A 12,452-nucleotide genomic window follows, 5' to 3' on the forward strand; every position below is an offset into this window, starting at 1 on the left:
ATTAATGATATTGAAAACATTATGAAGAAAATTATCATGATAATTTTTATATTTTTGGTAATCAATTAAAAGAAAATTTTTTATTTAATTATAAAATAATTATATTTAATTTGCCCTCTAAAATATTCTTTACATGATGACTTTAAATATATATTTTAAGTACAACTTATTTAGCGAAGGGCAGGCTTGCCCTGGTGGTTGGATGTGTTGAACCCCAAACTTTTTGTTTGGAGTTCGAATCCCTTTAACAGCACAAGAGAGATAATTTTGAGGGTGCATTGTAGCACGCCTTGAGAAAAATCGCCGATTTTTTCATCGCGAAATATGGTGTCGCCCACTCCCAATCGACATTTTCCTCTTGATTTTTAGCATTGTTTTTTTGGGTAAATTATAAAATCATCCTCATACTTTCACCCATATTTCAAACTAACTTCTAAACATTTTTAAAGTAATCTCAAACGTCAGCCCTATAATATATCCAAATTAATAATTAATGTTGAATAGGGTTATTTTGTTAAGATTTTTTAAATTAAGAAATTCATATAACAAACCATAGACAAATTAGACGCACCCAAGCTTATCATATAAAAACTCATCCAAATGTATATGTAATTATCATATGAGTTTTTTCCATCAATTTTCGAAGGAAAATCTTTAATAAAATGGACTATTTAGGGGTGACATTGCTTAAAAAAAAGTTTAAGAGCTAAATTGGAATATGAGTACAAAGATCATTTTTATAATTTACCTTTCTTTTTTTTAATGATTTTGATGGTATTTTTGGTAATATAAAACAAATAATGTGATTTTTTGGGACACCACATGTAGCACAGCAAATCCAATATTTGCTTGAGATGATTTTTTAGACTTTAAAATTTTTTATTAAAAGTTTAATTTTTGTAAAGAAAAGCACTTATAAGCCTTATAAAATTACTGGGATGATTGGATTTGTTTTCTAAACTTTTTACTTAAAACAATTTGCTTTGACTTAAATAGAAATAAAATTATTAACTTAATGTGGTATTAAGCTTTCTTTATTTTTCTTCGTGTTTTACAAATACATTCAAGAATAAAATCCAAATTAGAGATTCTTCATAAGAAAGTGAACAAAGAAGTACCACGAGATAATCCATAGATTAACTCACTACATACCATCATCAACTGAAATAAACCAAAAAAAATAAAATTGCAAACCTAAATTCATTTTCTCACCAAATTTAAAAAGAAAAACTAAAAAAATAAAATAAAGAACTTGTTACCAACACTCATACAACTTGACATCAACCCTAAGCCTGAAGTAAACTTCTCCCTCAAAAGCATCTGTCATCAAGGTGGCAATCCCTCTAGCCATGAAGAAGTCACCAGTGCCACCAATCACTGAGATGTCCCTGGTCTTGTTCATCAACGGATCAGCCCCAGCAAAGTTTATGCTTCCCTTATGGTAGGTGGAGTTGAAGACAAAGGAGAAGCCAATCCAAGCTGTGAAAATGTCCTTCTTGTCATAGATATAGAAGCCTTGAGCTCGACCAACTGGGGTTGAGTGCAGGTTATTGTCCAGAGTAATGGGGTCATCAAACACCACCAAGTCACCAAAATGGTTTTTTCCGGCCAAAATGGTGGTGTTGGCCCAAGCTGGTGCCCCCACAATGGCTGCAGTTGCATTGTGGGAGTTCTGGCCATTGTAAATGATGTCATGGAAGTAAAACACCAGCCTCTTGCAGGGGCGGCGGTGCTTGATTCCCAGGCTGGGTGTGGCAGTGGAGGTGGAGATGGAGATGAGGAGGAGGAGGAGGAGAAGGAGGAGAGCTGAACTGACCTTTGTATGAGCTCCCATTTCTAGTGAATTCTATTCAAGAAGTGTGTGACATATTGCATAGGTCTCATACTTATTGTTTATAAAGGGTGTCCAGGTGAAGTTTAATTCTTTGATAAAATATGGTTGAAGGTTGGTTTTATGTATCTTATCCTTTGATTTAATAAGTCCTCGACCCCCCTCCATGATGACTTCGTGGCCACGACTAACATGATAGCATGATCATTTGAGTACAGCATGCTTCAGGACCCCTAGAATATCCAGACTCTATCCTACTGACTCAAAAAATTAAAAATGATGAGATCAAGCTGTTGTGGTACTGGAGCAACTTGGCTTCTAAGTCTCAACCAAATGATGATTTTCGGAATGATTTCTCGAAAAGTGTGACGTCAAATTTTATAAAAAGATTTAGGTTATTTGATTGCATATATGATGATCAAAATCCAATTCATAAATTGGTATCCTGAGTCAAGATCATATCTTCAAGTCAAAGCCTCATGTTGGGAAAAAAGATTGTTGGGCAGCAACAATGTCTCTTTGGCTGAAGTCTATAGGATGTGATTTTTACTGGATATTAATTGGTTTTTAAACGTGATTTTTATTGGATATTAATTAATTTTCAGATGAGATGTTGAACGAGAATTTCCAAGGTTTTTTTTTTTTTTTTTTTACACTAATGAAAATTACTCCAATCACAATCATTTCCAAGTAATGGTTTCATCCATTATTTTCAGCTCCATTACTACTTTTTCCCCTCAATGTCTCCCTCTTTTGCACATTCACCTACCTCTATTATCTCACCATTTTTCCACATTTAGCTGCGATGGACCCATTCTGAAATTATAATCGATGATTAAAATGGGTAAACTCAGTGATGATTAAGGCTAAGATGCATGCATCACCAGATTCACCACCTAACTCATCACCGGATTGTGTTGGTTGGTAACTAACTCCATGTGACCTAATCAGATTTTGTAGCAGGTGAGTCCTCCTAGTACTACAAGACAAAGAGAATGGTTGGTGCTATTCATGATATAGACACCATAAATGAGTGGTTCTGGCACACCCACTGCCCTTGCTTTAAACACCCAGTTTGTCAAAATTGTGATAATTGTATGTAAAGTTGACCTCAGGAAGGTGATGATGGAGATCCTCTCAATTCTTTTTTGTAATTTATTATATTTTCTCATGAAATTGAGAAAGTTATTAAGAATAATTTTATAAATATTTTAAGTGAAATTTTTCTATGAAATAGTAATAAACTTGTAAAAAATATATATGGTGGTTAGAGCTGGGAGGAAGAATAAAAATGTTGATTAAGAAAGCTTATGATCTAGGATGTGAATAAAGGAGTAAAGAATCATGAGATTTTTTGAAAACCCAAATAATTAAACATGATTCCAATCAATTATTATATTCTCCATGACATAGTGAAATGATTCATCATCATCATGGATGCATGTATATTGGATTAGCCATATTAAAACCTAGCGCACTTTTATATAGAATATTGTTTTATTATTGTTGTATTAACTAACATTGTTTGCAAGTGAGGGTAATTTTATGAACAAATTCAACAACCGGCACACACCCAATTGGATCTTCTTATATAGAAATTATCAGATAATTAGCATACTAAGTTTGACAGAAGACAAGAATGAGAGACTCAGATCACTGGAAGATAGAAAAACAGGCTATGGGATCTGCTTATGATCAGCTTATGCTTACATTATTCAAAGCATGCATTATCAGATAATTTTATGAACGAATTCAACAACCGGCACACACCTAATTGGATCTTCTTATATAGAAATTATCATATAATTAATTAGCATACCAAGTTTGACAGAAGACAAGAATGAGAGACTCAGATCACTGGAAGATAGAAAAACAGGCTATGGGGTCTGCTTATGCTTGCATTATTCAAAGCATGCATTGAGCAAGTGGGCGGCCTAAATCCAATAGAAGGTATTTTAATGCTGAATGCTTGATCTTGAAGCTCCATGACAATGGCATCAGTTTCAGCCATTACCAGCACTCATACAACTTAATATCCACACAGAGCCTGAAGTACACTTCCCCCTCAAACGCATCAGTCGTCAATGTGGCTATGCCTCTGGCCATGAAGAAGTCCCCAGTGCCACCCACCACTGAAATATCCCTAGTCTTGTTCATCAATGGGTCTGCTCCTGCAAAGTTTATACTTCCTTTATGCTCAGTAGAGTTGAAAACAAAGGAGAAGCCAAGCCAAGCAGTGAAAACATCCTTCTTATCATAAATATAGAACCCTTGCGCCCGTCCAACTGGGGTCGAATGCAGGTTGTTATCCAAAGTAATGGGGTCGTCAAAAACAACCAAGTCCCCAAAATGGTTTTTTCCTCCCAAAATGGTCTTGTTTCCCCAAGCAGGAGCCCCAACAATGGCTGCAGTTGCATTCTTGGAGTTCTTGCCATTGTAGATAATGTCATGGAAGTAGAAAACCAGACTTCTGCAAGGTCTTCGACCCCGAACCGGGCCCTTCCCCATTGCAGAGGATCCAAAGACAATGAAGATAAGGAAGAGGGCTGAAATCAAGTTTTGGGCTCTCATTGTTTGCTTGTTTGAAGGAGTATAGAAGCTTGCAAGAAATGGAAGAAGTGAATCGTTTAAGTACACGGGAGTTTACATTATCCAATCTCGTTATATATATAGGTGTTCTAACTGCTTGTTTTATGACAAAGTATTTCTGATGCTTTAACTTCAAGCTTTCTGTTGATTACTCCTCAAGAAACTATACACATTCTTTAAACTGTTATCTTTCTCTTAGCTTCGTCTCTACTACTCATCAATAGAAATCTAGGACCATGTATTGGTTCCCACATAACGTAAAGTTTCCACAGGGATGGATAGATACATGAAAAATGGAAACCAATGGATACTGCAGATAATTAGGAGTTTGATTTGCATGTATGATTGCACTTACAACCATAAAAAAGTAAGCATAATTGTGGGCCTTTTTTGCACGGGTAAAATAATTTTTGTAAGTAAATAAAAAAAAATCATTACAGCAAAAATAATTCTAAAATTAACGCTATTCATGATTTCTATGATTTCACAGTAAAATTTATCTTTATAAAAGATGGATCCAATGTAAAAGGCGAACTCATCATTTCAAATGATAAGTTTAATATATAAATTTTCAATATAATCAATAAATCCATATTTTTAAAAGAGGGTTCAAACTTCAAATTTCAAACCCATCTCACAGGGAAAAAAAATGCCTCAGAGGGAGGAGTAGTCCATTACCTCTTATGCTAGGGACACACAAGAGTAAGAATGGTACCTGTATAAACAAAGCCTCGAGTGAATGTTGTCCCTGTTTAAGGGCAGAAAAATAATGATTCATTTGTGAGACTTTGCTTCGTTTACATTCTTCTCACTCCACCTTAAAAAGCATCTATATATACAAGAAAAGCCACAACCTTATTGTTGTGAGGAACCTGCACCAAGAAGATGTGTGATATCACAATTATGGGATTGTTTAATTTTAAAAAAAATTATAAAATAAATATAAAAATATGATAAATTTATTTATATTGAAATTTGAACCCTCTTTTTATATTTGCTTGTTTGGATGGAGTGTAGACTCGACTAAAGTTAATAGTATACACAAATGGAGTTTAAGACTATAATAGTATTTTTGAAGAAAAAAATGATCAAAGTAGTTCTTCTCCTAAAATATTTGTCAAATTAGTCTTTACTATCACATGCTTATTCACGTGATTTTTTTGCTAATTATGGTTTTAAATTTAAAACTAAAATTGTTACCTTTATATACACAAAATAAAAAAAATAAAAAAAATTGAATTTGGTGTTGTACAAACATACTATTTTGACAAATATTTGAGATTAGATAGTGAATTTTTTTTTTTTTTTTTTTTCACAAAAAACCAAGTTAAAACTCCTAGGATGTAGGATCGCTCTCCATCTTTGAGTTGGTTAACAAACTCCTACCAACTCATTAATAGCCATCAGATATGATTGATTAGTACTCAAGTAACAATAAAATTGTGCCAAACCCCAGGAATGGGTCATTTAATAGTATTGAATGCCATAAAAAATTCGACCTTCTTGTTATTAAACTTAATCAAACAATTAGTATCAAAATCGAGGATCATAGATTTGAGTCGCAACAAAATCATGTGGGGATTCTAAAGCTTGGATTTGGGCTGCCTAATTGATGGGGAGGATTAAAATTTGAGTGAGTCAATTCACCCAGGTGAAATTAATTTACATCCAAAGCAGCACTTTTACACCTGTCTTCATCCCAATTCTCCATAAGATAAATGAGTTAATGGCACTTTTGCATCGATCTTCACCCCCTTATAGTAAATGGCATGACCATTCCCTCAAACTTTAGGCTGAATGTCCCAATCAAGCCAACTTTGCACCTATAATATCGGTTACTGCTCAACCATGCATATACGTGAAATTCCATCCAAGGGTAGCAACTTTACATTAATTTTCATCCCCATGTAATAATTGAGTGAATGATCTTTTCAAGCAGGCATGACCAGCTCCCTCAAACTTTAGGCTGAAGGTCCCAATCAAACCCAAATTTTCACACCTATTGGTTATTGCTTGCAATCTTATTCTACTTAATTGGGAGGACGCCATTGGCCACTGGGTTGGCAAGAACTCAACTACCCCATTACAAAGAGATGAAGGTTTCATTCTAAGCTCCTAACATGTTCTTTTTAGTCTGAAAGTTTTAGTTGGTGGGCGCTCCCGAGAAGAGAGGGTGCAAACTTCACTAACCAATGATTTTTCATTTTTAAGTTTCTAACAACGTATATGTAGGAAGACTGCATAATGGATAATATCTACGTGAAAAAGTTAAGTCAGTATGTTACATACAACTATCTTTTCGTCATGAATTGGTTGAGGGATGATGAGACAGTCTGAAGACTATGCAAGCATCAGCACATGGTAAAAGTTGATTTAGTTGATTCAACAAATCCTCCTAACGAATTCATAATCAATCCTTTTGTGGTCATTTTTCTTTGGTGTATAACCTTTTTCCACCTTATGGTCCACTCAATATTCTGAGAAATTAAATGAGAAGTTGAAAACCTTTATTTACTAAGCATATGCTGATCATCAGTACATTCATAATGAAATAAACCACACACTCCTTATTTTTTCATAGTTTTTTCTTATCTTCACCAGCACTCATACAACTTAATATCAACCCTAAGCCTGAAATATACTTCACCTTCAAATGCATCAGTCATAATAGTGGCAATTCCCCTATGCATGAAGAAGTCTCCTGTCCCACTCACCACAGTAATGTCCCTGGTCTTCACTATAATGGGGTCAGCTCCCATGAAGTTCAAGGTGCCCTGAAAGTCTGTGCTGTTGAGAACAAATGTGAACCCCAGCCAAGCAGTGAAGGTGTTTTTGGTGTCATATATGTACATGCCTTGTGCTCTACCAACTGGTTTGGAGTGGAAGTTGTTGTCAAGAGTAATGGGGTCATCAAACACCACCACATCACCAAAATGGAACTTATCTGCCAAGATGGTAAGGTTTCCCCATTGGGGTGCACCCACAATTGCAGAAGTGGCATTAGCTGCATTTTGGCCATTGTAGAGAACATCATGGAAATACAAGACCATTTGCTTACATGGTTTGTATTGCTTCTTCTTGCCCTGATAGGCAGAAGAAAAAGAGAGGATGAACATCAGGAAGAGAAGAACTACCAAACTCCTGGCTCCCATTCTTCTCCTTTACTCTCTAAAACCCTAAAAAAGGAGGAGAAGAAAATTGTAAAAGCTATAGATGACTGATCAGCTTGGACTTGTGAGTGGCTTCCTAGCTCTATAATTGTCCTTATATAAGCATTTTTTCAATTGAGTCTTCTGTGGAAGATGATGGCTTAAAACAAAAGCTATCTTTTTCACTTACAGTATTTCCAAAAGTAAGGCCAAGAAAGAATTATTTAGCCGCCCCATTGGACTTCTCATCTTTCAATTTTCTCAAGTCTGCCGATACACTACCGCACTACCTACTACTTCTGAGTTATCAGCACCAAGTTATCCTAACATTAATTACACATTTAACCCTTGTTACATTTTTACTTCATTTCCCAAGAGCTATAACAAGAAAGGGTTTAGGGTTTAGGATAAGGGAATCATTCCTTTTATGGGATTGTAAATATTCATTTCACACTCGGAATGAACTCCAACATGGGTCTTAATTATTTTGAGAAATCTCATTCCTCCAAATTAAGGAAGATATCGATTCCCTTTCTTTTGGGAATGGGTATTTGATATCGAATAGGTATCCTAGATTATTATTTTTTTCCAAAACATAATGCATTGTTTCCAAGGCTTTATTATAATTGTGAGCCACACATCTGTCAAGTTTGGACAAGAGCAATGAACTTGATGAGATATATATATATATATATATATATATATATATTGACTGTCGAATTGGAGAATCTTCCAAGCTAGCTGGCTATGCTCTTTTTTCCTAGGCCATTGACAGTGATCGAACAAGAGTGGAGACTAAAGCTAAAACTGTAGGGTTCCCTGGAAAGGAATGCATAAAGTCTGAACCCACCTTCCCAATAGGTTAATGCAACCAAAGCTTGGCGGGATAGTGTGAAGATTAAAGTGTATTGGTTTTAGGGATTAGAAATGGCTTGGTTGAAAGTATGTTATAATGAGGCAAATACAAATGGTATAGCATAAATATTTTTATTAAAAAAAAAAAAGAAGTATTTTTGAAGAGAAAAAAAGGAGGTAATTTGATAAATGAAATATTTTCTTAGTATCTCTAGTTGTATTGACAAGCCTAGCTAAAGCTTCATAACCTCAAGTCCCACCAAGCAAACACAAAGAGGAAGGCAGCCCATGTGACCTCCAAAAATTAGAAATTACTTATGGAGTACCCATTCTTATCAGGCGCCTTAGAAAATATGAAATAAAGGCAAGTACAATTACATTTATTTATTTATTATTTAAGGTAAATAAACCAATCATACAATAAGGTTTGGTTTGAAATTTATTTTTTTTTGAAAACAAGATTGGAAAATAATTTTTAGAAGCTATTTATAGTTTATATGATAAAAGTCTATTTGAGAACTCAAATATTTTTACTTATTTTTTTTATTTTTAAATATATTTTAAAAATAACTTTTATCTATAATATTTTATTTTGAATTATTTTTTATATCTGTATAATTATTTGTTAACCATGTAAAAATAACAAAAAACAATTAAAATTTATTTTCTTAAAATTATTTTTTGTTTTTTGTTTTTTATTTTTTATTTAAAATAAAAAATTATTTTCGAAGGTAACTTTCCATGGAACTGTGCATGAATTTCATTTGATAGTGTCTTATTTTGGAATCTTAATTAACTATATTGACAAAGGCAACCACCTAGAAGAGTAGTATAACCTTTTATGTCATTTAGGAGTCGTAATTTGTGTTGCTAGATCGTGTTTGTATAGTATCAAAACCCGAGTATTCTATTACATAACTCAACCTAAATCTGACGTGAATAAAAATTGTGTCAAATACTACATAATTATTAAATAGGTAATAGATCATATAACTTATTTAATCTATCTAATAATCAAGTCTTTATATTTAATAATTAAGTTGAGTTGGGTATTATATATGTAATTAATGTTTCAACCAAACATATTTATGGTTTAATTGACTTATTTTTTGAAAAACAAATTTAAAATGAATGGAATATAGATTAAATAATTTAAATATGTATATAATTAAATAAATAATAAAATTATAATTATATGAGTCAATTCAGATTAAATTTATATTGTACATATTAATCCAAAAATTACTTATTTATTAAATAAATTATATAAATTTATATGAATTTAACCCAAATTCATTCAATCCTTATCCAAATCCTTGAAAAACGTACTGGATTCCTGTGGTGATTACTGAATGTGTCAAACTTTATCACCCCGTCATTCAATAAAATTTCCAAATGGGATAGCCACTTCGCATGGAAAGAATTACACTCCGTATGTTTTTCTGGGCACCCTCGTAAAAGCAAACAGACAAAACAAACCAACGTGCCCAGGAATTCAAACCAAGTAGACTAGTTTATATCCTGTATCCCAACATTCAACCGATCCCATCTCATCAGCCTGCACTTTCCTTGAAATTGTGCGTGAGAAAAAGGAGGAAAAAATGCCTTGACTCCTGCAAAAATCCCCAAGAAAATAAGTGGAGAGAGAAGTACAAATGGAAACAGTGGAGCAGTTTCCATGGGGAGAGAAATAGAGATGAAAATTCAAAATGTTTCTACATCAATCATTGTGGTGATGGGTTGGAAAATAGAAGATGTGGGACTGGAAAGTGTGACCGTGAAAATTGTAACATGTTACATATCCAAAATGCCTTTTCAACGCTCGCGTGTGGGAAAATGTAGGGCCCCAGACCCTTTAACTCCTTTTCACTACGAGCTAGCTAGACTAATGGCTCAGCCACTCCATTATGGATGGCCTAACTGATGGGGAGGATGAAATTTTGAGTGAGTCAATATTCACCCATGTGAAATTAATTTACATCCAAAGCAGCACCTTCACACCTGTCTTCATTCCACTTCCCCTTAAAGATAAAGAAGTTAATGGCACTTTTACATCAATCTTCACCCCCATAGAGTAAGTGAAATTCCATCCACAGGTAGCAACTTTACATTAATCTTCATCCCCATATAATAATTGAGTGAGGTCCATTCAAGCCCAATTTTTCAATCCTATTGGTTATCACTTGCAATCTTATTCTACTTAATTGGGAGAATGCCATTGACAACTTGGGTTGGATAGAACTCAACTACCCCATTACAAAGAGATGAAAGGTTTCATTCTAAGCTCCTAGCATGTTCTTTTCAATCTGAAAGGTCTAGTTGGTGGGCTCTCGAGAAGAGAGGGTGAAAACTTCACTAACCAATGATTTTCATTTGTAAGTTTCTAATACTGTATATGTAGGAAAGCTGTAGAATAGACAATATCTACCTGAAAAAGGTAAGTCATTATGTTACAACCTACAACTATCTTTTCGTCATGAATCGGTTGAGGGATGATGAGACAGGCTCAAGGCTATGCAAGCATCGGCACATGGTAAAAGTTGATTTAGTTGAGCTATCAACCTTAAGGAAAGATGGCTTTTGTGCATGCATGGTAAAAGTGGATTGATTCAACAAATCCTCCTAACGAATTCATAATCAATCCTTTTGTGGCCATTTTTCTTTGGTGTATAACCTTTTTCCACCTTATGATACACTCAATATTCTGAGAAATTAAATGAGAAGTTGAAAACCTTTATTCACTAAGCATATGCTGATCATCAGTTACATTCATAATGAAATAAACCACACACTCCTTATTCTTTCATAGTTTTTTCCTATCTTCACCAGCACTCATACAACTTAATATCAACCCTAAGCCTGAAATATACGTCACCTTCAAATGCATCAGTCATAATAGTGGCAATTCCCCTATGCATGAAGAAGTCTCCTGTCCCACTCACCACAGTAATGTCCCTGGTCTTCACCATAATGGGGTCAGCTCCCATGAAGTTCAAGGTGCCCTGAAAGTCTGTGCTGTTGAGAACAAATGTGAACCCCAGCCAAGAAGTGAAGGTGTTTTTGGTGTCATATATGTACATGCCTTGTGCTCTACCAACTGGTTTGGAGTGGAAGTTGTTGTCAAGAGTAATGGGGTCATCAAAAACCACCACATTGCCAAAATGGAACTTATCTGCCAAGATGGTAAGGTTTCCCCATTGGGGTGCACCCACAATTGCAGAAGTGGCATTAGCTGCATTTTGGCCATTGTAGAGAACATCATGGAAATACAAGACCATTTGCTTACATGGTTTGTATTGCTTCTTCTTGCCCTGATAGGCAGAAGAAAAAGAGAGGATGAGCATCAGGAAGAGAAGAACTACCAAACTCCTGGCTCCCATTCTTCTCCTTCACTCTCTAAAACCCTAAAGGAGGAGAAGAAAATTGTAAAAGCTATAGATGACTGATCAGCTTGGACTTGTGAGTGGCTTCCTAGCTCTCTACTTGTCCTTTTATAAGCATTTTTTCCAATTGGCCCCCCTTCTGTGGAAGATGATGGCTTAAGAACAAAAACTACCATTTTCACTTACAAAATTTCCGAATGTAAGGCCCAAGAAGGGTTAGCCTCCCCATTGGATTTCTCATTTTTTCAATTTTCTCAACTCTACCTATACACTACCTACTACTGAGTTATCAGCACCAAGTTTGACCGTAGGGGGATCCTAACAATATTGATTACACATTTAACAATTATTACATTTTTACTTCATTTCCCAAGAGCTATAACAAGAAAGGGAATCATTCCTTTTATGGGATTGTAAATATTTACCTCACAATTGGAATGAATTTGAACATGGGTCCTAATTATTTTTGAAGAAAAAAAATGAGGTAATTTGATAAATGAAATATTTTCTTAATATCTCTAATTGTCTTGAGTCTTGACAAGCCTCGAGTCCCACCAAGCATTTACAAAGAGGAAGCCAGCCCATATCCTCTAGGGTAGACCCAAAAGTCCTCTCCCCACAGAATCAAAGAAATTATAAGTACCA

At 34.7% G+C, this 12,452-nt stretch overlaps 4 protein-coding genes across 4 annotated transcripts; all 4 read right to left on the bottom strand.

Moving 5' to 3' along the window:
* Window positions 1–1,072: 1,072 nt before the first annotated feature.
* Window positions 1,073–1,919, bottom strand: LOC100253560 (dirigent protein). The gene has a single exon (XM_002272108.4). It carries the CDS (start codon window positions 1,832–1,834, stop codon window positions 1,256–1,258), a length of 579 nt encoding a protein of 192 aa, XP_002272144.1. The 5' UTR covers window positions 1,835–1,919; the 3' UTR covers window positions 1,073–1,255.
* A 1,466-nt stretch (window positions 1,920–3,385) lies between these two features.
* On the bottom strand, window positions 3,386–4,481 carry LOC100260335 (dirigent protein). Its single transcript, XM_002276441.4, has one exon. The coding sequence runs from the start codon at window positions 4,400–4,402 to the stop codon at window positions 3,842–3,844; it is 561 nt and encodes a 186-aa protein (XP_002276477.1). The 5' UTR covers window positions 4,403–4,481; the 3' UTR covers window positions 3,386–3,841.
* A 2,424-nt stretch (window positions 4,482–6,905) lies between these two features.
* LOC100265552 (disease resistance response protein 206) lies at window positions 6,906–7,675 on the bottom strand. Its single transcript, XM_002276412.5, has one exon. The coding sequence runs from the start codon at window positions 7,570–7,572 to the stop codon at window positions 7,015–7,017; it is 558 nt and encodes a 185-aa protein (XP_002276448.1). The 5' UTR covers window positions 7,573–7,675; the 3' UTR covers window positions 6,906–7,014.
* A 3,461-nt stretch (window positions 7,676–11,136) lies between these two features.
* On the bottom strand, window positions 11,137–11,883 carry LOC100243235 (disease resistance response protein 206). The gene has a single exon (XM_002276394.5). It carries the CDS (start codon window positions 11,802–11,804, stop codon window positions 11,247–11,249), a length of 558 nt encoding a protein of 185 aa, XP_002276430.1. The 5' UTR covers window positions 11,805–11,883; the 3' UTR covers window positions 11,137–11,246.
* Window positions 11,884–12,452: the final 569 nt, after the last annotated feature.

The sequence above is a fragment of the Vitis vinifera genome, chromosome 2 (assembly GCF_030704535.1).
Source record: "Vitis vinifera cultivar Pinot Noir 40024 chromosome 2, ASM3070453v1".
Classification (NCBI taxonomy): Eukaryota; Viridiplantae; Streptophyta; class Magnoliopsida; order Vitales; family Vitaceae; genus Vitis; species Vitis vinifera.